Source organism: Hoplias malabaricus, chromosome 13 (genome assembly GCF_029633855.1).
Source record: "Hoplias malabaricus isolate fHopMal1 chromosome 13, fHopMal1.hap1, whole genome shotgun sequence".
Taxonomy (NCBI): Eukaryota; Metazoa; Chordata; class Actinopteri; order Characiformes; family Erythrinidae; genus Hoplias; species Hoplias malabaricus.
Window position 1 is genome coordinate 25,324,138 of NC_089812.1, and position 24,683 is coordinate 25,348,820.

At 40.9% G+C, this 24,683-nt stretch overlaps 1 protein-coding gene across 2 annotated transcripts; it reads left to right on the forward strand.

Annotated features, from left to right (window-relative positions):
* The first annotated feature begins 899 nt into the window (after positions 1-899).
* Positions 900-23,733, forward strand: fmnl1a (formin-like 1a). 2 transcript variants are annotated; one of them, XM_066642460.1, is made up of 27 exons: positions 900-1,189; positions 1,438-1,789; positions 6,131-6,214; positions 8,747-8,833; positions 9,031-9,104; positions 9,218-9,301; positions 9,496-9,642; positions 10,561-10,672; positions 10,797-10,873; positions 11,442-11,535; positions 12,757-12,831; positions 13,081-13,191; positions 13,977-14,126; positions 14,382-14,483; positions 14,993-15,305; positions 15,986-16,255; positions 16,761-16,888; positions 17,249-17,448; positions 17,652-17,886; positions 17,979-18,047; positions 18,859-18,939; positions 19,095-19,224; positions 19,445-19,608; positions 19,908-20,009; positions 20,563-20,661; positions 21,869-21,965; positions 22,632-23,733. In XM_066642460.1, the coding sequence occupies exons 2-27, from the start codon at positions 1,628-1,630 to the stop codon at positions 22,694-22,696; spliced, it is 3,312 nt and encodes a 1,103-aa protein (XP_066498557.1). In that variant the 5' UTR covers positions 900-1,189; positions 1,438-1,627; the 3' UTR covers positions 22,697-23,733. The 2 variants fall into 2 exon arrangements, with proteins under 2 accessions (XP_066498557.1, XP_066498558.1); XM_066642461.1 differs by having other exon boundaries at positions 1,442-1,789.
* Positions 23,734-24,683: the final 950 nt, after the last annotated feature.

Here is a 24,683-nt window from a genome sequence, read left to right on the forward strand (position 1 = left end):
TCACTGACTGAAGGATCCACCACCCAAAGCATACCCTCTCTGCGGGGGTCCTGACTGTGAAATGGGGATAAGAAAGGATGCAGAGCAACAGAGAAAGTGGACAGTGAGTGTAGATTCAAGGTAGGTGTTCCTAATTCAGTGATCATTCACTGTACAGGATTTATACACTTATTGAGAAGAAGCATTCTTTCTAATAATTATAATAAGATGAAGATTCATAAGTGTCTAAGACTTTAGCACATTACTGTAGTGTTAGGCGTCTTGCCCAAGGACTCTTATTAGTACATGTGTCATCCCTTTTTTAAATCTGGAAGTCAAGCCCTTGTCTACAATGTTGGGTGGAGCAGTGTTTTTAACGACTTCATTCTGACACGTGTTACCACACTTTTCCAATCACAACAGTGACTCCTTATGGACCTTGGGATTTTACAGGTTCTCTTTCTCAAGAAAGAACACAGTGGTGGATATTTGGAAAAATAAGACCTATATGTTTGAAAAAAAAAAAAAAACTATGGCGAAAACGGAGCAAAGTGTCTAATGCAGTGAGGGTGAGTACCACATGGTGGAGTTGTAAGGTAAGATTACAGGCCAGAACTGTTTCAAAGGGTGTGGGTCAGGGCTTCTGTTGTGATCAAGATGATTTTATGAGCTTCACAAGGCCAAAGACCCTGATTCATGACAAAACAGCAAAATCCCTTCATCTTTCAGCTTGATAACAGTCTCTGAGCACGAAATACAGTCTCTCACACTTTTTCTTTCTCTCTCTCTGTCTGTCTACCTCTCAGTTTCTCTTTGCTTGGTTTTCAGGAAGTGTTGGTGGAAGCTTCTGCTTTTCTCTGTGGTTTCCTCCTCTAGCTCTTTTACCCTCCCTTGTGTCACTTTTAAACGGTTCTTCAAACAACAAAACACACACACGCACAAACGCGCTCAGACAGGTGTCTTTATCTCCCGGCCTTTTGTCCAAGAAGGAGTGTCCAGAGACGCTGACCAGAGAGTGGATGCTGATACCTGATGAAGGATGCTTCAGTGTGTGTCTCTATCAGTCCAGAGGAGGAAGAAGATGAGCAAAGAGGTGTCTAACACTGGACACGGTCAACACTGAGCTTTAGTTCAGAGCTGGAGGCCATTCACAGTTGGATTCCCTCTGCCTGAGAGACTGCTATTGTTTTTAAAGTTGAATGTTAGCATTGTAAGTAGCATTTCTGGTTCCCTTTTTGCCAAGCGCAGGTTTTTTTTTTCTTTTGCGTCTGAGTGTTTTTCCCTCCATTTTGAAACGAGGAGGAGGTTGCTCAATACAAGACGGCTCTTGCTTCTTTTACTTTAAATTGTCAGCGTTTTAAAGCCATTTGACAATGCTTTTAGATTGCTACATGTTGGTGTTTTTCTTTTTCATTAGTGCTTTTGCTGCATTAACAAATATGTCTGTGATTTCTCAAGTCAGAATGCAGTAGAAGAGATGCTCTGACCCTCGTCCTGGACTTGACCGACTGCAGAGCGTTGTGGATCTTTGGGTTTATCAGCTGTGGACTGCAGTAGTCGGCTGACCAGGATTGGTCAATAGCCGTTTGTTGTGGGATATCGTAGTAGATTGGAGGTTGGTATCCTGGAATTCCTCCGGAAAGTGGTGATGGGAAACGTGCCAGGAGGTCCGGAGCCCGAGGGCTCAGAAGGCCGGGGCTCAGTGGGCGGAGCCAATCCCACTCCCAGCACTCCTAAGAGGAAAACTGCACCCCCAAAACTACCCATGCCCCCTGAGGATGAGCTAGAAGAGCGCTTCAGCACGGTTCTGGTGAGTGTTAGGAAATGTGAAGATTAAGATGTGCAGATGGATATGAATGCTTATAATCTTAATCCTAGAATAATAAAGCATCCTACTCACACCCAACAAGTAGGAGAACAAATAAATAAGAACAAATACATTCTAGTGCAAGATTAAAAAGGGGCAGAGTACAGCTAAAGTGACTGCACTTCAATTATTGAATTACAGTTCACTCTCTGAAATAAAATAGAGAAAAATAAACATTCTTTATGAAAAAGAATTCATAAATGTGGTAAATATTATATACACATATAAATATATATAAATAAGTATAAAGTTCCAAAATTACTGCTAAAATGAGTCAAAAAAGTAACAAACTAATACACAATTGGACAGATGTGAAAGAATACGAGTACAAATATACAGTTGTACATATTGCAATGTACTTATCTTTTTAAGCTATGCACTGTTACACAGGCTAACACTAAACCAAAACAGATCTGTTTCAAATATATAGCTGTTCATATGTACTTTCAAAATACAGGTGTGGACCAGTAATGTTACAATTTAAAATGGTGGTACATCAACAGTCATATAAACATTAATAGTGCAACCATTCACAAATAACTAACTAAATAAGTGTATAAGCGTCATAAATTCTTAATAAAATTTTTAATAAATGAGCTTTTGTTAAAAATAATATTTCTGCTTGAGGAAGAGATTTGTCTTTTCTCTTCATTAAGAATTTGACGTTCTCTCCTGCCTCTCACCCTGTTTAAGAGGAAATTGAAAGTTGACTGTTTAGTAAAGACATAGAAGTGTTATAAGTTCCTCTAGAGTTCAGAGCTAGCCTTCTAGAGATTCTAGATTTGGTTTTGTGGGTTTGAGCTGGAACACACTGGATTAGGACTGTATGGAAGGTGCCTAATGGTCTAGGAGGTCGTTGATAAACTTGTATTAAATTGACTGAACCCTGTGCTTTAGCGTGACATTAGTGTGTACAACTTGTGCTAATTTGTAGTCCAAATGTGACTGTGTGACTCTGACCTCACTTCCTCTTTCTTCTCCTTTATTAGCACTCGGTCCCCACAGGCACAGCAGGCTTGAAGAGGTTTCAAGTGTGTGTGTGTGTGTGTGTTTTAGAGGTGTAGACCAGGGCTAGGTGTGAAAAAATGCCATTAAAACCAACCATGTGAAAAAAGTAAAGTTGCATAGCATGTTTGTTTCCAAAGAATGGACAGAGTAGTGAATAACTCATGCCCAGTGAGACATGACTCAAATTATCTAGAACAAGACGTGTTGTAGGAAAAATGAAAAAAGTCTGCAGTGGAGGAAAACTCAAGATGTAAACAGTCATCACTCTCATGTGATCACTGTAAAACCCTCACAACACTTTAGTCCAGAAAGGGGACCTCAGGTTTGTCGTTTTACAAAGCACAATATGTATCTGTGATACAGTAACTTTACAGGAGAAGGAAAAAACCTCATTAACATTCATTGAAAGTCAAGGTTTAAAGATTCTAATCCAAGTCATTTTAGAGCACTTCTATTAGTCCATCCATCATGGAATTTTCACACAATGTGAAGGACAGATTGTAGTAAACTTACAATCGACAAAAAGCGACAGGGACAATTTGTCAAAGAAAACTGCAGGGGATAATTCTCAGACGTAGATATCTTTGACTTTGGCTGCATTTTCTGCCGCCTCACATTCCAAGTGATAGTGACAGTCCATTGTTTTAGGAACAGCAGCAGCTTCTTTGTTTGATATGCAGATGCGTGTCTTTTGTGTCTATCTTAGTTTTCTTAGTTACAGCTTACAGACAGCTCCACATCCTTTCAGACCCATAGTATTGAGTTGTTCTTCTCCCAGTGGCAGGGGACATGGCTGTGAATGTGTTCAAATGTGAAGCTGAATGTGCAGCTTGACTTCTCCTCTCCCTCAAAGATAAGAGACTGCTGTTTATCAGATGGGACAGTTTTAGCGTGTTGCCAGCTCTTGCAAGGTCCTTACGGGTTCTGTTTTCTGTTCTGACTCTTTCTTTCTTTCGCGATGTGACTGTTTTATATCTCATCTCCGTCAGAATGTCTTCTGAAATCTTGCACTTAATGCTCATTTTAACTGGAAATGAAATAGATGAAGGGTGCTTTCAAAAGCATGCACTCTCTACATTACTAACATGACAATACTGTAAATATGCTGCTGAGTAGAAACATTTCTGAGTAAACCACAATAGGTTTTTGCCCCAGTGTGCCGGCGCCTCCCCACCCCAGCGTCCTAAAGCATCTTCACCTAGAGCCTCAAAAAGCAGAGAACGCCCGAACGGAAACCACACACTAATTCAGGAGGTAACACCCAGAGAGTAAAATGCTGCATGCCCCTTAGAGTAACACCCTTTTTACTGTCACATTACACACAACACCACTCTCAGGAGCAGAGGACCGTTACACTCTGCTGCTCTGGTCAGGTGCTTTAGGTTTTACATATCTTCACTGTCAGAACAAAACCTCTTATCTCCTCTTTTTTAAAATGTTTTTTCTCTCTCATGTGTTTTGCCTCATCTGAAAACACCAGCTGGTCTTTACATCCTGTGACATTTTCATGAAGTACAAACTAACAGGTGTGGTCCAAAATGGCTTAATAAAACATTTTTACATTAACTTTTATTACAAATGGACATTTTATTTAGTTTTGTTCTGAAAAGTGAACAAGACTATTTTGAAGATGCAAGGTTTTCGTCTGATGTGATATAAAGTATTTTTTATGACTATTAAATAACAAAGATCTGACAGGAAGTGCCTAGAATAGAAATCTATAGAAATATGGTGTTAAGCAAAACACCTGACCAGGGCAGCAGAGTGTGACAGATCTATATATATATAGAAACGTTAGTTACGTTATTCCATTGCAAGGGGGACGAAAAAAAAAGAAAAACAGAAAAAAATTGGTTTTTTGGAATTATTATTATTATTATTATTATTATTATTATTACTGTAGACACAGGAGAATTGGAAAACTGTATGATTTTTTAAAAACTCATTTCACAACTGTGTTTTGCTAATGTATGCAGTAGTGCCTTGGAATAGGATGTCAATGATGTCATATGTCAAATGTGTTGCCATGGAGACGATATATACAACCTGTATACAACATTGTCTGAATCCACCTCTTAGAGTGAGGCCTCGTTGAGTGTGGCTGATGCAATCGATGATGAATTTACAGATTTGTGGTTAACGACAAAGAAGAACTAACTCCCTGACATCAGACCTCCAACTTTCACTAACATGGACATAACGCAGGCCTTTTAAGACACGTGGTTCTAGCTTTTTTTTAGAAAATATTTCAGAAAAGTGTGTATGTCTGAGACATTCTAGATACTGGCCACAATCCCACAGACACCTCCACACAACCCACAAATACATACCTCCAGCTGGTGGTGTATCTGTGTGTGGAGTTTCCATAATGTTCTGGTCTTTCACACGGTTCTAGAATTTATTTTACTTTCATGTTCTAGACTATTGTTCTCCCAAATTCCAAATGTTCTAGAATACACATCTGGTTGAAAGTATTGTAGAATGTTCTCCCACAATGCTATGGAATATTTGAGCTATATATATTTTTCTAGAATGGTCATGTTCTAACCTATTCTTTCCTATACACAATGTTCTACATTATTCTTCCTTAATTCACAGTGTTCCAGATTATTTTCAGCCTTCAGAGTGTTCTAGATTACACTTTCTAATTCACATATTGTAGGCTATTCTTCAATTTTCACCATATTCTAAAGTATTTTCAACCTTCAAAATATTCTAACCTGTTCTTCCCCACTTGCTATGTTCCAGAATGTTCTATAGCCTTTAAAATGTTCTAGGGTATCTTCCACTTAACATTACTCTAGACTATTCTTCAAAGTCAAATTATTCTGTTTTAGAAGTTTTAAACATTGTAGAATGTTCTCACATTCACAGTGCTACAGAATATTGTGAGTTACTGATGATGTTCTAGATAGTTCCTCCATTCACAATATTCTAGACTTGTTTCCCTATTCACAATGTTCTAGACTCCCCCCCCCATTCAAAATATTTTAAGACTATCCTTCTCATCCAGTTTTCTATTCTGTAACATTCACGGTGTTCTAGAGGTTTCTCTCTTGTTCTCATTACTGTAAAATATTTACCTGTTTTAGAAGGTTCTCCCCATCCACACTGGTTCTTTTGGTTTAACTGTTCATCTTGTAATCAGTCTTCAACCACTGACTCTATGTTGGTGTAGTAACCATTTTTTTTTATTTCACCACTGTTGTCTGAAACTTTCACACTTTATCTGGATTTCTGAGGCCTCTGTGTTTTTCTTCCCTTCACTTTCTCCAGAGCTCCATGAACCTGCCTCCAGATAAGATGATGCTCCTGAGCCAATATGACAATGAGAAGAAATGGGAACTGGTCTGTGATCAGGTAAGATCAGGTGGATTTACTGACTGCAAATATTAGCAGAACTAGGCCTGTCACAGTCATTACATAATCGGCTTATTGAACAATATATGAACATTTCCTCAATCATTTCCTCAGTCATTTTGACTTCATACATACAGCCTTTGTTTTTTTACTGGATTGTTTGTTTACATAAGAATGAACTTGACTAATATTTTTAGCCACGTCCTCTGTTCCGTACCCTGGATTTCTCTGGTCTCTCTATTCTGGGCTGTTATATCAATTTGTTTTCAAACAGAGGTTTTAATTTCATTTATGTTTTATTTATTTAGGATATTTAAAGATTTCCTATATTTTACTTTTAATCTGTGAATATTCTTAAACATTCGTTGCTCTTAAGTGTAACTGCATTATTATACTATTATATTTCCATTATATCAGTCGCATAAATTGGTCTTAACATGACAATAATGCAGTTTATGCATATATATATATCTATATATATATATGAACATATACAAAAGGCTATTGTGACAGGCCTGAGCAGAACTTTGTTTCCTGTCAAAGTACCGTATGTTACTTTATGTGATTCTGGGTTTTCTGGGATGGATACTTTGTACAGGGATGTACTGTATCTTCTACAGTAAACTAAGCCTGAATGGTCTGTTGGTCCTATTAGCATAATATCATGGGTTCCAGGCACATAAGCCTAGGAGTTTTACAAGAACACAAAAGGCTTCAATCTCTCAATGGGTGTGATCCCTTAACTCATCACATGGCATGGTGGCAGCCAGTGTGGCCGTATGTTAGCTGATGTGATAGACCTGGGCAGTCATCATTCTCCTTTGACACATGGAGATATTTAGAGCACAAAGATGCTGCTGGTTGACCATGCCTGGCTTGGGTTAAAGCACAAGCTTGTCCTCATCCTCTCAGTGTGGAGCCATTGTGTTTTACTAACAGCTAACAGCTAATGGCTAACAGGAATAGATCTGGAGACAAGGAAGGATTGAGTGAATATTTGGCAAAGACCAAAAAATATAATACACCAGTTATTTACAGTATAACTTTAACTTATAAACACAGAAAACTCCCAAGATTTGTTTGCTTTCAAAACTGCAGTAAAAACGTGGGCTTTCAGCAGTGAACAGAGGGGAGAACTTAGAAGAAACTTGGATGTCTTTGATCCCCAGACATTTCTGGAAGCCACCTCTTCATTTCTCTTACACCTCAAACAGTTTTGCGATAGGGGAATGTCAAACCGTGATCAGACAGGTTAGTCAAATGAGCTCAGGGAATTCCACTGCTGCTATTTGAGGGGGGAGCAGACCAGCCTCAAATAAATCATTCATAAAGGATTTGCATTCTGAGGTCATTTGTCTTCGCAGGTCACACTACATTTCAGTTTAAAGCCAGTTCACCCGAAAAGCAGGCGCTAGACAGAAGTGAGAAGGAGTCAGAGTCAGAGTTGAGTGTTCAACTGCTCTGAACGACAAATGTGAAATGAAATAGAGGCAAAGCGCTCTGTTTCACTTCATCACTGGGACATGAATAACAATATATTCACACAATCCATTATACTTTAATTCATTTTTCCATTTTCAGCTATTCATCCATCAACCTACCCATCCACCCATTCACCCCTCAATCTAAAATGCATCAAAAATACTTAATGAATGTAAATCTTACATGAGTTTCATAGCATTTCTGTAGCAGGTACTAAGTGGCTACAATAAGTTATTCTTCTTATTAATTAATTACTGAGTGAACACTCTGTGCACGTGGGTTATTGATTATTGAGAGAGTGTTAGTGTGGTGGGGTGATTAGGACAGTGTTGTGGTAAGAGTGCCGTATTGAGCAGAAGATCCAATGCAGAGCACAAATACAAGCTCAATTCACACTGCTCTGAGTGCGTCTGACAAGTGGCAGTGCACTTCCTGTGTTAATATTTACATCTCTATGGCAACCGCAGGATGTTCCCCGACATGTTGTGGCTGCAAATTTCTCAAAGCAAAGCAGCCGCAGGTCTGTAAACTGTAAGCGTCTGCTCTTTCCTCTCTGTGCTCTGATGAGGTTAGTGTTAAAAGGTTGCGCAGCGGATCGCTCCAGGTTCCTCTCACTACGTCTATCTGTCCATTTATCCATTCATCCATCCATCCATATGTCCATCCATCTTTTCATCCATCAATCCATACATCCATTTGTCCGTCTGTCCATCCGTTCATCATCCGCTTTTTTATCCATCCATCCACCCATCCATCCATCCATCCATCCATCCATCATTCATTCATTCATTCATTCATTCATTTGTCCATCCACTTTTTCATCCATCCATCCATACATAATTCGTTCATTCATTCATCCATCCATCATTCATTCATCCATACATACATACATACATCATTCATTCATTTATTCATTCATTCATCCAGCCACCCATTTTTTCATCCTTCCATCCATCCATCCATCACTCCATTTATCATTTTATTCATCCATCTGTCCATCCATCTGTCCATCCATCCATCCATCCATCAATCTCTCTCTCTCTTGATTAGGAGCGTTTCCAGGTGAAGAATCCTCCCTCTGCGTATCTGAACAAGATCAGGAGCTTCTACCAAGACCAAGGAGGAGTGACGCGCAGGGTCAGTGTACTTCCTCTATACACCACGTCATCTGTTCCCTTCATCTTCTCTCTTTCTTTTTTCCTTCGTTTGTCTGGTTTGTATGGTCAGACCTCGTTCAAAGAGACTGTCCGGTGGTGATCAGCCGGGGGGTAATTAAGAGCTCAGTGTTGTCTTTATTAAAGTTGTTGAATGGGTCTCTGATATCCACCTCACAGTTTAAGAAGAGGATTCAGGAGTCCACTCAGATCCTAAGAGAGCTAGAGATTTCCCTGAGGACCAACCACATCGGGTACAGCTGCATTTCACTCCTGGGTTTAAACGTTTATAAAGGTCTGGACAAGTGTAAAACTCTCTCTCTCTCTTGCTCTCCATCTCCCTCTCCCTCTCTCTCTCCTTCTCCAGATGGGCTCAGGAGTTCCTGGATGAGGAGAATCAGGGTTTGGACGTGCTGGTGGAGTATCTGTCCTACGCTCAGAGTGATGCACCGTGAGTGTATCTTCTCTTCCTTTTAGAAAGACAAAAGAGTACTGGACTGAATGTTTGAAAACCGTGTTATTCATATTAAAGACCCACTTTTTTAAAGATCTTTGTGTGAAATTAAAGGAGAGGTGTTTCTCTGTGTATGTGCCATGAGGAAAAGCCATAGTGTCCATGTCTCTGAAGGCCACTGTGTCCAGCAGGTTTGAGATCAGTGAGTCAGTAGAGAACGGAGGCTCGGTCACAGATAACCGCAAACTGTCTGAGCGGTCAGTAGAAGATCTGACCAAACCCAGCAACAACTCACCGACCCACGGCATGACCAGAGCCGCCCGAGCCCTCACTATTCGGTGAGTGAACTCTCATTCATTCAACACCACTTCATCATCACAACACAGCCCATGCGTCCTATGCTCTCTCACTGCATCCATCCATCCGTCCAGTGTTGTTTCATTCATGACTGTCCAGTGAGTGACAGACCATGCATCCACTCACCCATCCATGCAGTCAGCAAAAATAATCGACCAACACATTCATTCTTTCATTGTCTGAAACCGCTTATTTAGTTCAGGATCACGGTGGGTCTGGAGCCTACCTGGAATCACTGGGCGCAAGGCAGGAACACACCCTGGAGGGGGCGCTAGTCCCTCACAGGGCGACACACTCACACATTTACTCACACAATCACACCTTAAGGACACTTTTGAGTCACCAATCCACTTACCAACGTGTGTTTTTGGACTGTGGGATGAAACCGGAGCACCCGGAGCAAACCCACGCGACCACGGGGAGAACACACCAACTCCTCACAGACAGTCACCCAGAGCAGGACTCAAACCCACAACCTTTAGGACCCTCGAGCTGTGTGACTGCGACACTATGTGCTGCACCACCGTGCCACCCACCACACATTTGTTTATTAATTAATTCACTCACTCATTCCTTCGTTTGTTTGTTCATTCATTCATTTTGTCATTCAGCCATTTATTTATTCAACAAAAATAATGATCAAACTTTGTTTGGAGCTTCACACCATCGAACCATCCCTCTAGTTTTTTTTTCTTTTTCTTTTTTTCTTCTTTTTTTTGTAAATCCATCGAAATTTCTGTATACAAAGTTTTATAAAGAAGAAAGGAACTTCTTGTGTATAAATGTGATGTGTTTATTCTGTTAAAAGTTATATCATAGGATTATTCTCATGTGAAATAGGAACACTCTTGTCTTTGGACCAATTGAGCCATTTCACTAGTTTCTTCATCTCCCCTCAGACTGAGCAATCTGGCCCACCACAGAAAGTCTCTGAAAAATGCACGCCTGGCAGGTCAGAGAGACGACGTCCACGTCTGCATCATGTGCCTGAGAGCCATCATGAACTACCAGGTAAAGCAGTAAACCCAGAAATAAACCCAGAAATGTACAGATCTGCAGATTGTGAGATAATAAAGGACAGAGTAGTGAAGATGTGTGTGTGTGTGTGTGTGTGTGTGTGTTTTGTGTTGGACAGTCCGGCTTTAACCTGGTGATGAATCATCCTCGATGTGTCAATGAAATCACTCTCAGTCTCAACAACAGAAACCCCAGGTATCTGTGTTTGTTTGTGTGTTTGTCTTGACTAAAGACAATGATCCTACCTAGAACCGTATGTTCTATACAGAACGATTTGTATTGTTAAATGGCTGGTTACATGGTGAACTGGCTCCTCAGATTTATGGAGAATGTGCTGTATATGGTTCCATAAAGAAAGGGTTCTGCAGAATAATGCTGGAAATAGGTTCTATTAAAATGGGTTCTATACAACATCACAAAAGGTTCTGCTATTGTTACAATGTCAAGTTTGTAACAATAGAAGAACCACCTTGTCGCCATATAGAACCATAAAATATGTTTTCCATCAGAACCCTTTGATCAAGCAAGAATTCTTTAAGTAGGTAAATGTTTCTTTAAGTAGTTTTCTTGTAGTTCTATGTAGAACCATTGTTTTTACTGAAGAACCCTTGAAAAACAACATTTTGAAGTACATTTTGTGTACTGCTCTGACGAATACTTATATCTCACATGTCCGAAGACGTTTGCACATTGTTTGTTGACTGTTGCTGTTCCACTTGAATACTGCCTCAGATTTAACACTGCGTCTGCTGTTTTCTATCAGGACAAAAGCTCTAGTGTTGGAATTGTTAGCTGCTGTGTGTCTGGTAAGAGGTGGACATGACATCATTATCTCAGCCTTCGACAACTTTAAGGAAGTAAGAAAAGAAGACACACTAACACGAACACTCACCCACCCAACCATCCACCCACACACACACACACACACACATGCACACCCCCTCAGTATTCTTATGGAGTTTCGTAATCTTGCATCCATTCAGTTTGTGCAACATCCTATACGCAAGTGTGTCATGCTTTCCTGTCACACTAAAACACACTGACACACTGAAATCGATCTTTAAAATAAAGTATTTCAACATGAATAAAAGTGTATAAAAGCCAACACAATTATCACCAGTAGAGAAAAACAGGACTGTGTTAATGTGATAACCTTTACTCATGTGGAAATGAAAAAAGTGTATACTTACTGTTCAGGATAATAAAAAATAAATTACTAATTAGGTCCCCACAAAGACAATAAAACAAGACATTTTCATCAGTTAAATTTTCATCAAATATATTACACCATACACATTAATATTATTATACTTTATCATTACATACCTTGGGCGGCACGGTGGCGCAGCAGGTAGTGTTGCAGTCACACAGCTACAGGGGCCTGGAGGTTGTGGGTTCGATTCCTGCTCTGGGTGACTGTCTGTGAGGAGTTGGTGTGTTCTCCCCGTGTCCGCGTGGGTTTCCTCTGGGTGCTCTGGTTTCCTCCCACAGTCCAAAAACACACGTTGCAGGTGGATTGGTGACTCAAAAGTGTCCGAATGTGTGAGTGTCTGTGTTGCCCTGTGAAGGACTGCCGCCCCCTCCAGGGTGTATTCCTGCCTTGCGCCCAATGATTCCAGGTAGGCTCTGGACACACCGTGACCCTGAATTGGATAAGCGGTTACAGATAATGAGTGAATGAATTACATACCTTATGATGGTCCTCTATTATGTAGAATATAATTTGGATTCAGTATTTATTGAGTGCTTGCTCATATTTGGTCCCCACAAAGATAGTAGAACAAAATCTGTGCATTGATTCTTCACAAATTCTGTATAACACACCCCAGAAGAGATTATTTTCTGCTATGTTTGTACTTCATGTTATGTAACAGCTGTTTTACTGACCCCTAGTGGCCTGAATATGTCAGAGGTTTCTGTACTAAACCTGTTTTGAACATGGCTGCCCCCATGTAGGGGACCTGCTCTATGGAGCACAAACCGGTTCATTTAATTGTGAACTGCACTTTAAAGATAAAAATAATAATAAATGTAGTTCTGACCTGTTGGTTTAAACCTGGCCCCGCCCCTTCTCTCAGGTGAGCGGAGAGAAGAACAGGTTTGAGAAGCTGATGGAGTATTTCAGCAGTGACGACAGCAACATTGACTTCATGGTGAGTTTGTGACTAGGTCCAGTTCACCTTATGGCTGTTAGAGGTGGGACACATTAATGATTCATGAAGTGAATTCACTTCAACAGAAGTGTTCACCCTTTTGGACATGTTGTGTATTTTAATTATGATTGCAATTACCAGGTACAGACTTTCAGTGTTCATAAATATCACTGCTTATTCTGGTAGTTACTGTCAATACTCTCTCTCTCTCTCTCTCTCTCTCTCTCTCTCTCTCTCTCACCCCCCCAGGTGGCCTGTATGCAGTTCATTAACATTGTGGTTCACTCAGTGGAGAACATGAACTTTCGGGTGCATCTACAGTACGAGTTCACTCACCTGGGCCTGGACCAGTATCTAGAGGTAAGACCACAGTGGGATATTTTAAAACTGCAGGTTTTATTTTTGTGCTCACTGCACGAGTACATTCAGCCTAGCCTTTATAGGACTGTGTTCAGCTTTAATCTAAAGCCTATTCTGAGATACGTTTGAGGCCTGTTTACAAATGGCTTTAACATACATTTTGTGTTCACACCGTATCGGGATCTGCCTTGACCAGATTGTGTTTACACTTGTCATTATAATGCATCCCTAGTCTGTTCAGATGAGACCCAATTCTACTTTCCCACATAAAAAAGCAAACAACAAAGGGGTTTATTTGCTATAAGAGAGTGAAAAGTCTGCAGTTGTAGAGGAAAGGGCGGTGTCTCGTAGCTGCTGTGATTTCTGCAGTGGTCAGCGGCACAATTGTCCAGAGGAAGTTTTGGACACCACAGAGAAGTCAAGACAGGTGGGAGAGAATTGTGTCCTGGTTTATTACGGACACAGAATTCCTGTCACAGTGATGTACACTTCCCTTTGATGGACATTCAAATTAAACTGTGAAAAGGGTCCATTTTTGTTGGAATCACAGTTCTATTTCTGAGTGAGTGCTGGTTCATAGTCAGAGTGGAAAGTGCATTAGGATGGAAATGTCTATTATCAGAATGTCATGTAGATATGGTTTGACTGGGTTGAGAGACATTTTGGGCAGGTTTTCTGGCAGTTTAAATTAAAACAAACAAAATTAATTCAAATAAATGTAAAATAAATGTACATAGTTTCTGTGACAGAAACCTTGTTTTGTATGTGTTTGTGTGTCCTTTCAGAGCCTAAAACTGACAGAGAGTGAGAAGCTGCAGGTTCAGATCCAGGCGTATCTGGACAATGTGATAGATGTGGGCGCTCTGCTGGAGGACGCAGAGAATAAAGGAGGAATTATGGAACACGTGGAGGACTTACAGGAGATCAACACACGGGTTAGATACCAACACACACACAAACACACACACACACATTACATAGATTTACATTGATCATGTGAAGGATCAATTTTGTTTGTTCTATAAGTACAGTAGTCTAACCCTGCCATTACATTAACACTTACACTAATCCTAACCCTAATACAGTTCACCTTTAATCCGTTATCAGTTACTGTAGCTCTGTGTCAGCTGTTATTTATTTACTCTTTTACTTTGCAGTGAATTTAAAATCATGTGTGTGTGTGTGTGAAGCTGAGTGTAAGGTTACAGGATTATGAGAATGGAGAGATGGAGAAAGTGATTGAACTGGAGAAGCAGCTGATGCAGAGCACGAAAGAGATCGCTCTACTGAAGGTACTGTAACTCTCTCTGTCACTCACACACACACACACACATACACACACACACGCACGCACACACACACACACACACACACACATACACACACACATACACACACGCATATGCACAAATTTTTAAAAATCTTTTAAATGTTTCTTTCTTCTTATCTGATTTTCTTTCTCTTTTCTTTCTTTATTTCTTTATCACTCCTTTGCCCCAAAATCTGCCTCTCTGTTCCTCCCTCCATCGCCCACTTTAAAAATCTCTTTCAATTTGCTTCTTTCTTTTTTTTCCCCAAATTTATCTATCTGCCTCTTTCTCCCTCTCACACACATTCATTTTCTCTCTGTCCCTCTTCCTCCATCTATCAATTTCTTTGCCTCTCTTCCACTCACTTATAACACTCAGTTTCTCTCTTCCTCCCGCTATCACTCTCTGTCTGACTTCATTTTGTCATTATGCCTCTCTGTCTCAAAGCCCTTGTGTGTGTGTGTGTGTGTGTGTGTGTGTGTGTTTTACAGGAGAGTTTGAAGGAGTCTTGTTCTCAGGTGAGTACTCTGCAGCAGAGGGAGCGTGAGCGAGAGATAGAGAGAGAGATAGAGAAAGAGCGAGAGAGGGTATGTCATACCTCTCCGGTGGAGAGAGAGACAGAGGCCAGAAAAGAACGAGAAAATGAGAGAGAGAATGAGTCCAGGCTGGAAGTGAAGCTGAAAGAGCTGCAGGAGAAAGGTCTGCTGAGGCTGGAAAAAACTGCCTCAGGGTTCCTGGACATCGAGGTCATCCCCGTCACTATCGTACAGACGGTACCTGTCCCAGCAGCCATCACTGATACAGGTAACACTACTGCATCTGTAACACTGCTGCTACTGCTAGTTTTACAATTCATAATGCATATTAAAATGATTACAGCTACAATTAATAATAATAATAGCAACAACAATAATATTATTGGACATCATCCTTGGCCAAGAGTCCAGGAGAGCAACATTTTCCTCTCCCCCTGTGTGGATTGATGGCCCTCTCTCTCCATCATCCAGTATTATTCGTTGTTAATAATTGATGGACATTGAAGGAAACATGATATATTGCAAAAACACAATATTACATTTTAAGCGAGGTAATAAAATTAATTCAATATTTTGACAATAATAAGCAATAGAAAATCTGACAACACCCCCCCATATTGGAAAAAGTTCCCCTACATTAAAATGATTCCATTGAATTCACTTAAATTCTAGGGTTTTTCCAGATCCAAGTAAGCAGAACAGACTTTACAGAAATCCCTCAACCAAATCTAAAAATGCTAGCTTAATTTTACCCTTTATTAAAAGTTCACCATATTAATCTCAGTAATATTTTAACTGATCTCTAGGGGGTGCTAAAACAGAACACCAGGACTTGCACAGACGTGCATGGACCCCTCAAATTGCCACTTGTCTATACAGTATTTTAAGCCAGCCCTTGTTAGTGGCCTGTTTTTGACTTAAACATCCTTCTTAATACCTTCCACACAGAATCTGGATCAATCACGGTTGCCGCCCCATCCTCAGCACCTGCTCCACCTCCTCCACCACCTCCACCCCCTCTCCCTGGATCTGCAGAACCATGTGGAGTCTCTGTCCCACCTCCTCCTCCTCCTCCTCCTCCTCCCCCTGGATGTGGAGTTCCTCCTCCTCCCCCTCCTCCTCCGCCCCCAGGTGGAGGACCACCCCCGCCTCCTCCTCCTCCTGGCAGTGGACCACCTCCTCCTCCTGGAGCTCCACCTGCCCCAGGGGGTGACACAGGTAAACACACAATAAACAGTTCTTAAGTTAATGGTCGAGAGTAACTACCCACAATGTAACATGTTTTGTGGAAATATGTATGTTTGATATTTTTCACTTTAATCAGCACAAGGTGTTTTTTTACCTTAACATTGAAGCTTCAAAATCATTGTGATGCTTCACATGGGTCCTTATTATTGGTGTGAACATATTTAAAAATAATTTAGTACAGAACTTCAAATACATCCGTGACCAGGTGTCAGTGTCATTTGAGAAAATGAAGCAGCGGTTTGGAAAGGGAGGGGTGAGGGAGGGGCATTCAGTTGATTGCAGTCTGCAAATTCACCACTAGATGCCACTATGTCTTTCACACTGCACATTTACGTCCAGTTCCAAGAATGTAGATCATGAAAAGTACATAATTAATGTGGCATTTAATGTGCTCTCCTTAAATTATGTTTAGCAACATTAATAGTGATGATTAAGAGTGATAATAAAGCATGTATTACCCATGTGCATTTTGCAGCAGGTGTTAAATCCCGCAAGCCGATCCAGACTAAGTTCCGCATGCCGCAGCTGAACTGGCAGGCTCTCAAACCCAACCAAGTGGAAGGAACGGTGTTCAGCGAGCTGAATGATGAGCATCTGTTCAATGTAAGACCTGCAAGTGTAACTTTAAAAAGCTCTCAGCCGAGATATCCATTTCAATTTGGTGTGCTTCAGTGGGCGGTGTGTGTGAAAATACATCAGCACCTGATACTTCCACCTCAGCTTTGCTTGTTTAGTGGCACAGAGATGATCCGCACCTCAGTTCATCAGGCTTATAACTACATGTATAATACTTTAATTACACAGTACTTACCTGGTTATTTATAGTAATTAAACAAATAGTAATGTCTTATCTTTAATAGCAGTATAACAATGTGCCATTCATTTTGAACTGACCTTGAATGTTTATAATACACCTAGTAAAATATCCATGTCTCATTTTTACCCCTTCTTCCCCATCCTCAGGAGCTGAACATGGACCTGTTTGCGGAACAGTTTAAGACGAAGGCTCAGGGCCCTCCTACTGACCTGTCCAAGCTGAAGGTGAAAGCTCAGAAAGCCCCGACTAAAGTGTCCCTCATGGAGGCCAACAAGGCCAAGAACCTGGCCATCACCCTGCGCAAGGCCGGCATGAGCCCTGCAGACATCTGCACCGCCATTGAAACGTAAGTCCACAGAGATTTGACCTAACTGGGAAAATTATAAAGTGGGCAATGGAACCCTTTGTTTTTTATAAGTACAACAGATTATTTTTTTTTTTTTTCATTTTATACGACACAAATTCTACACCTTTTCCACAAGTGAACACAGTTCTGGGTCTTAATGCAACATCTGTGACATTGTGAATCTCTCTCCCTCTCTCTCTCAGGTATGACCAGCAGGCTCTGAGTTTGGACTTCCTGGAGCTGCTGGAGCGCTTTATTCCATCCGATTACGAGCTGAAGCTGCTGCAGAACTATGAGAAGGAAGGACGCCCCCTGGAGGATCTGTCTGAGGAGGACCGCTTTCTTATGCGCTTCGGCAAAATCAAGCGCCTCGCTCAGAGGATCAGCACCCTCACCTTCATGGGCAACTTCGCTGACACAGTCAAGCGCCTGCAGCCGGTCAGTCAGCAGTGATTCTGTTCACTCTCATTGAAGTTACGGGGCCACTTTAATGTGTTAATATTAATCATGTCTGTTAATGTTCATCTCAGCAACTGGACTCCATCATCGTAGCCTCCACGTCCATCAAGTCCTCCACCAAACTGAAGAAGATCCTAGAGGTATGTGGCTGATGGGATATTTGCTGAGCATTATATACTATTAATTGGGCACCAGATACTATTGCTAAGCAACTGATAACAGACATTATTAGGCTAAACAAAATATACTAATAAGTAGTGTTAATTTTGACAGCTAATTAGTTCATTTAGTCAATTAAATAAAAAATATGCCAAATTTTAGTTTTTTTTTAAAGGTTTAGCTGTTTAAGAGGAATTACATTTTGCCATTCATAAACAATAGCTTAAAAGTTAAGTTACATTTAAAATATTTAACTTCCAAAATTATGGGAGGAATTTGGCAGCATTTTGCCTTTATTAAATAATATCATCATCAAGCTCAAGGTGCGCTGCCAAGAGTTTTAACCCAGTGAAACATTGACCAACAATTGATACGAGCAACTCCCAGATGCTTGAAGAATCAATTCTCTGGGAGTCAACTCCTTTTCACTATCCCTCCCAGCTGCTCCCGTCGCCCCGACTACAGTGAACAGGCAGAGGATTTTCCTGTTTTTATTTTCTTGTTTGTAAATTGGGACTAACGGGTCATGTATCAGTCTTTCACGTTGTTGTTAAGTTGTTTATTCAGTGACAAAAGTGCAAAACATTTCAACATATATCTTGTCGTCAAATTTTTATTTTTATTTAGTTCTCTACTAGTTTTCATTAGCTAAATTAACCCTGCGGGTCAGTGTGCATGAGACACTATAAAGTAAGCATCAGGTCCTATTAAATGAGTGACACATAAGGTGTGGGCGATCTGCTGAAACAACATGGCTCACATGAACAATGTGATTACTCTCTTCTCCTTTAGATCATCCTGGCCTTTGGGAACTACATGAACAGCAGTAAGAGAGGAGCGGCCTATGGCTTCCGTCTGCAGAGCCTTGACCTGGTAACGCTAACCTTTCCGTCTCAAACATTAGACTGGGTTTCAGTGATGTAATTAAACACTCTCCGAAGACTGTACCTAGCTTACCTGCGCTTCTACCCACAATACGAGCACAATATAAGATTGTATTCCCTTCTGTTTCTCCCTGTGTCCTTTAGTTGTTGGACACCAAGTCCACTGACCGCTCCCAGACTCTGCTGAACTTCATCGTGGACATGGTTCAGGAAAAATACCCAGAACTTGCCTCCTTCCACACTGAGCTGCGCTTCGTGGACAAGGCTGGGCTGGGTAAGAGCTTTCAGCACGGGGACATGCTGCACATATCTATAGCCATAAATAGACAAAAATAGTAGCTCTTGTAAAAGGTGTTTCCACATGGTTTTGGGCCTTTATTTTTAATAGTGTGATCAGTAAATGTTTATCTCCCTCTCTGTCTCTGTCTCGCACTCTCATTTGCACTTTTCCTGGCACCTATATCTCTCACTCTTTCTCTCTCTCTCTCTCTCAGTGTCTCTGGACGGCGTGTTGCAGGACGTGCGAGCATTGGAGCGAGGGATGGAGGGAACTAAGAAAGAGTTTCTGGTGCAGGATGACATCCCGGCTTTGAAAGAGTTTGTGAAGGTCAACAGTGATGTGCTGAACTCTCTGGTTAAAGATGGAAAGGTGGCACAGGTCAGAGAGCACAGAGACACTGAAACACACATCGACCAATTAGTATATGAAAAGTGATTAATGATTAATTTGAATTCACAAGAGCTGGAGAAATGAATGGTTTTGAATTATGCTCCATAGAGATGGTCAACCCTATGGGGGCTACCATGTTTAAAACTAGGTTTAAATGCATATTCTCAGCTACATACAAGCCACTAGGTGTCAGTGTAAATGTGACGAAGAATCATTTGAGATAATGACTGACCGCTCCTATAAACATTGTTATGCGGATTCTGACCTGTTCTCCTCCTCTCCACTAGGAGGAGTACATGTCAGTGGTGGAGTATTTTGGAGAAAACCCGAAGACCACCCAGCCCTCCATGTTCTTCCCTTTGTTTATGAGATTCATTAAAGCTTATAAGGTGAGAGGATACTGTGGTGATAACTGCACTGTTCTGGAATGGTTCACGGTTCTATAGAGAACCATTGCCTTTACTAAAGTACCCTAGAACCAATTTTAAGTCATTTTCACAGATATGTACATACACTTCCTCAGTCATAAGATTATAATAAATTCCTCGTATCTACAGACATTGTCCATTCTCTCGGCTCCACTGAGCATACAGGAGCACTTGCTGTGCATACTTTATTAGCACCATTTTCACCCTGTTCTTTAGTGGTCAGGACCCTCACAGGACCACCAGAGAGCAGGCATGATTTGGGTGTTGGATCATTTTTTCTCAGTGCGGCAGTGACACTGATGTGGTGGTGTTAGTGTGTGTTGTGCTGGTACAAGTGGATCAGACACAGCAGTGCTCCTGGAGTTTTTAAAGTCCTCAGAGTCACTGCTAGTCTGAGATTAGTCCATCAACCAAAACTATCCAGGCAAAAGTGTCCAGTGGGCGGCGTCCTGTGTCCACTGATGAAAGGCCGATAAATGTGTGAGTTGTTAACCATTTTGTGTCTCTCTGACAGCAAGCGGAGCAGGAAAACGAGAAGAAGAAGAAGCTGGAGAGTGCCGCTGAAGAACAGCCCACTCCATCTCCCAAAAAGAAAGACGCCACACCACAGAAGGTCAGACTAATATCCTCCTCTCTTCCTGTGTCCTTTATCTCCGTTTTTCTTTCTTCCTCTGTGCATTATCTCTCTTTGCTTGCTCTTCTTTTCAATTTCCTCTGAAAGGTTCCTAAATCATTCTCGGCTGAGATTTACAGATTGCTGTAGAGTCTGAGAGTTGTGTGGATTTTATTTAAAGGAGCACCATGTCGTATTTTTACCTTAAATATACAGCTTCAAAATCATTTTGATGCTCTTCTTACCTACAGTACGAAGAACTGAGCCTGTGTTTTTGATAGTTTGGACTCAGCACTGCAGAAATTCCACAATGTGTGGTTAACAGCGCCCCCACCCCCCACACCCCCTTTGATTTCAGGACAGTGCTGTAAAAGCGAATTACACTCTAGGGGAACTGTAGGGGGAGCCCAGGAGCAAAAATACCAAATCTTACCTAATGTCCCTCGCTCCTCACTCCTGGGCTCTAGCGCTGAACCGAACTGTGGCTTGTTCTTATTTAAAGCAACAGGTGCTGAAAGCCACAGTTCTGAAAAGGGCTGTTTAGACAGGAGGAGAACGCTGCGGTTGGGTTTGATCCTTGTGGTATTTTGGTCAAAGCAGGTCGCCGACATTTCAAATAAGACTCTAGAACTGTGTTCATTTGCAGAAATGGGGTTGGGGGGCATCTGAAACAAATTAAGCATTTCCAGTTATAAGTAGCAACAACTGCCCCCTTATGGAAATCTGAGTATGGAAATATGACCGTATATGCGCATGTATCATAAAAGACTGTGTATATATATTTTAAATATTGGGTTGTACATTGGTGTATATTGTGGAGGGAACTGACCAAGCAGGGTCAACATTCAATTGTATGGTCACAGCCGAGAGAAGCTAATGCAGAACGTACAGTTTTAGCTGCGTGTGTTGTCTTTTGCCACACTCCATGAATGTTAGAATTATTTTCATTCATTTATTATAAACTGGTCATGGATAGAAACATCACTGTGTCAAGGTCAGTATCGAGGTCCACTATTCCTGATCTACAGTGAAGTTTTCCTAAACATTCTTTAGGAAACATGCTTTGTGGTGTCTGGTGGCCTTGGAACGTTGGACCAAGACCCCTCTCTGGTTTCATTATATTTAATAGTGAACAGTGTGTATGTGGAGGTAACAGTTTACCGCTCTGTCCTGGTATAACCTCTGTTTATACTTGGTCCTGCATCAGGGGCCCATGATGCCGAAGATGGATCTGATCGCGGAGCTGAAGAAGAGGCAGGTGAAGCCACAGGTCACAGACGGAGCAATCGAGGGGATCATCACAGGTACTGACCCCACATGCTGTTAAATTTATAGAGCTTTGGATGGACATTGTTAGTTTTATTTTATATTACAATTTCATTACAAACTGACCAATTAGAATGGTTTAAAATTACTTGTGGGGGGAGGGGGGGGGGGTCTGCCAAGACATTAACCAGACCTCCTTGTTTCTACACTCAATGTTCATTCTCTCAGCTCCACTGACCAAACAGGAGCACTTTGTAGTTCAACAGTTTCAGAATAAGGTCCATTTGTTGCTCTGCATACTTTACCAGACCCTTTTTCGGTGAATAAGACCAATAACAACAGGTATGATCTGAGTGGTGGATCATTCTTTGGGCTGCATTGACACGGATGAGTACGAGTGGATTAGACACAGCAGTGCTGCTCGAGTTTTAAACACTGTGTCCACTCACTGTCCACTCTGTTAGACACACCTACCTCGTCTGTCGCTGCACAGTTTGAACTGGTCGTCCAGCTGTGACACAGATGGGTTTCTAATTAGTAGAGAACAGGGCTGACAAAGTATGCATAGCAAAATATGGAATACAGTCTTAGTCACGAATGCTAATCCTCATGACCTTAGCTTAGCTTTCCTGACTATATCATGCAAATGTTTAACTGCATTTGTTCTGTGTGTGTGTGTGTGTGTGTGTGTTTTGTTTCCTCAGACTTGAGAAACTCACCATACCGCAGAGCAGATGGACGAAGAGTAGCCCAGCGACAAGAAAACTAACAGAGTGTTTATCATTTCCATTCACACACGAACCTGCAAAAATAACCCTGCCGCCACATTCATATCATTTACACTGCGCTAGTCAGATTTTATTATTCTGCTTATGTAATAAACACCCAGTGCAGACACACTTTCACACCCACACCCACATCTTCTATGGTGCATTTAAAGCGATCAATGAAAGCACATATTACACAGAGTACACAAACACACAATCTACACACTAACAAACACAAACCACACACATGCTTGTACACACTTTCTAACTATGGTTCCTTTAAGCCGTGTAGAACAGCTGTATATAGAGTTAGATTTACCAAAAGCTCTCGTTTATACTGTTTGCTAAATTTATGTACTATATTTACCACTTAAATTCACGTATATTTTCTAAAGCTTTTCTTAACAAAATGTTTGTATACATATGGTTTTTTTAAATATCAGTGTTAAATGGTGCCTTCAAACCAAGCACAGCCAAAGTATTTGTGAAAAGTGTTTTTTTTAATTCAAGGATAATGTCATTGAGATATTTCTGTTGTATGAAAACAAAGACACGGTGAGGGTACTTTTACAATATGCAGCTGTATTTAAGACCCAGTTTCTGACTGAGAACCTTTTTTTGTTCTCATACAGTTCCCTAGATTTATATACATTGAAGCTATAAGATATGCTCCTGGATCAACTTTTAAAATGCCTTTTTAAATGTGTTTATATCGTTCACTGCATATTGAGTTCTTAATGTCTTATTATTGGATTTATGTAAAAAAATGTTTTGAAACATTTATGTATTATTTACATGCCTTCCACAATATTACTATTACTAAACACACAATACAAATCTGCTCCATCCTCCTCCTGCTGATTACCACACTGTCTTACATCAATAGTTAATCCTCCAGTTATATGCTGATGATATGTGTTCAGTTTCCTGTTCACATTTACTGTCCATTCTTTGGGGTCAGTTTGACCCCAGGCTGTTTAAACTGCATAAAACACACCAGAGATATCAACATTTAAATGGTTTGTTTACATTGTTGTGGAAGATACTGAGTTTATTTTAATATGCAGTTTTATAATCCCCCCCCCCCCCCCAAAAAAAAAAAAACTTACTTCATCTTTCATCCCGTGACCTTTTTTATTTAAGTGTATTTCATTCATTCATTATCTGTAACCCTTATCCAGTTCAGGGTCGCGGTGGGTCCAGAGCCTACCTGGAATCATTGGGCACAAGACGGGAATACACCCTGGAGGGGGCGCCACACAGGGCGACACACACATTCACTCACACCTATGGACACCTATGGATTGAGTCACCAATCCACCTACCAACGTGTGTTTTTGGACTGTGGGAGGAAACCGGAGCACCCGGAGGAAACCCACGCAGACACAGGGAGAACACACCACACTCCTCACAGACAGTCACCCGGAGCAGGAATCGAACCCACAACCTCCAAGCCCTACCTGCTGCACCACCGTGCCGCCTAGTGTATTTCAGTCATCAGCATAAAGTACCTGGCACATAAACATGGGTCACAATTTGAATTCTAATTGTTTTCAAGTTAAGCTGTTGGGTCAAATTGACTCCAAGGGAAAAAAAGGATATCACTAGGGCTATGTAAGCTGTTTTTTTTTTTTTTTTAATATCCCCCACTTAAACTTATATCTAAAAGGTGTCCTTATTAAAGGCAGTGGTTATACAGAACTGCAAAGGTCTAGTCCTGTATATATATATATATATAAAATGAATTATAAAAAAAAAAAAACTTAGGAGGTGTGGGAAATTTAATGCTGATATCTTTGATAACCTAAACAAATAGAAAGAATGACACTAAATACAATGTATATATATGTATATATAGGCAAGGTGACCTCCAGTGGCCAAGTAGATGAACCACAACAACAAAAAATGCCACTCTGGCACAGAGTGCACTTTTCTAAACAGGTTTTCTCAGGGGCAGAATCCATTTGCACTAACGCCATTGCTAAAATA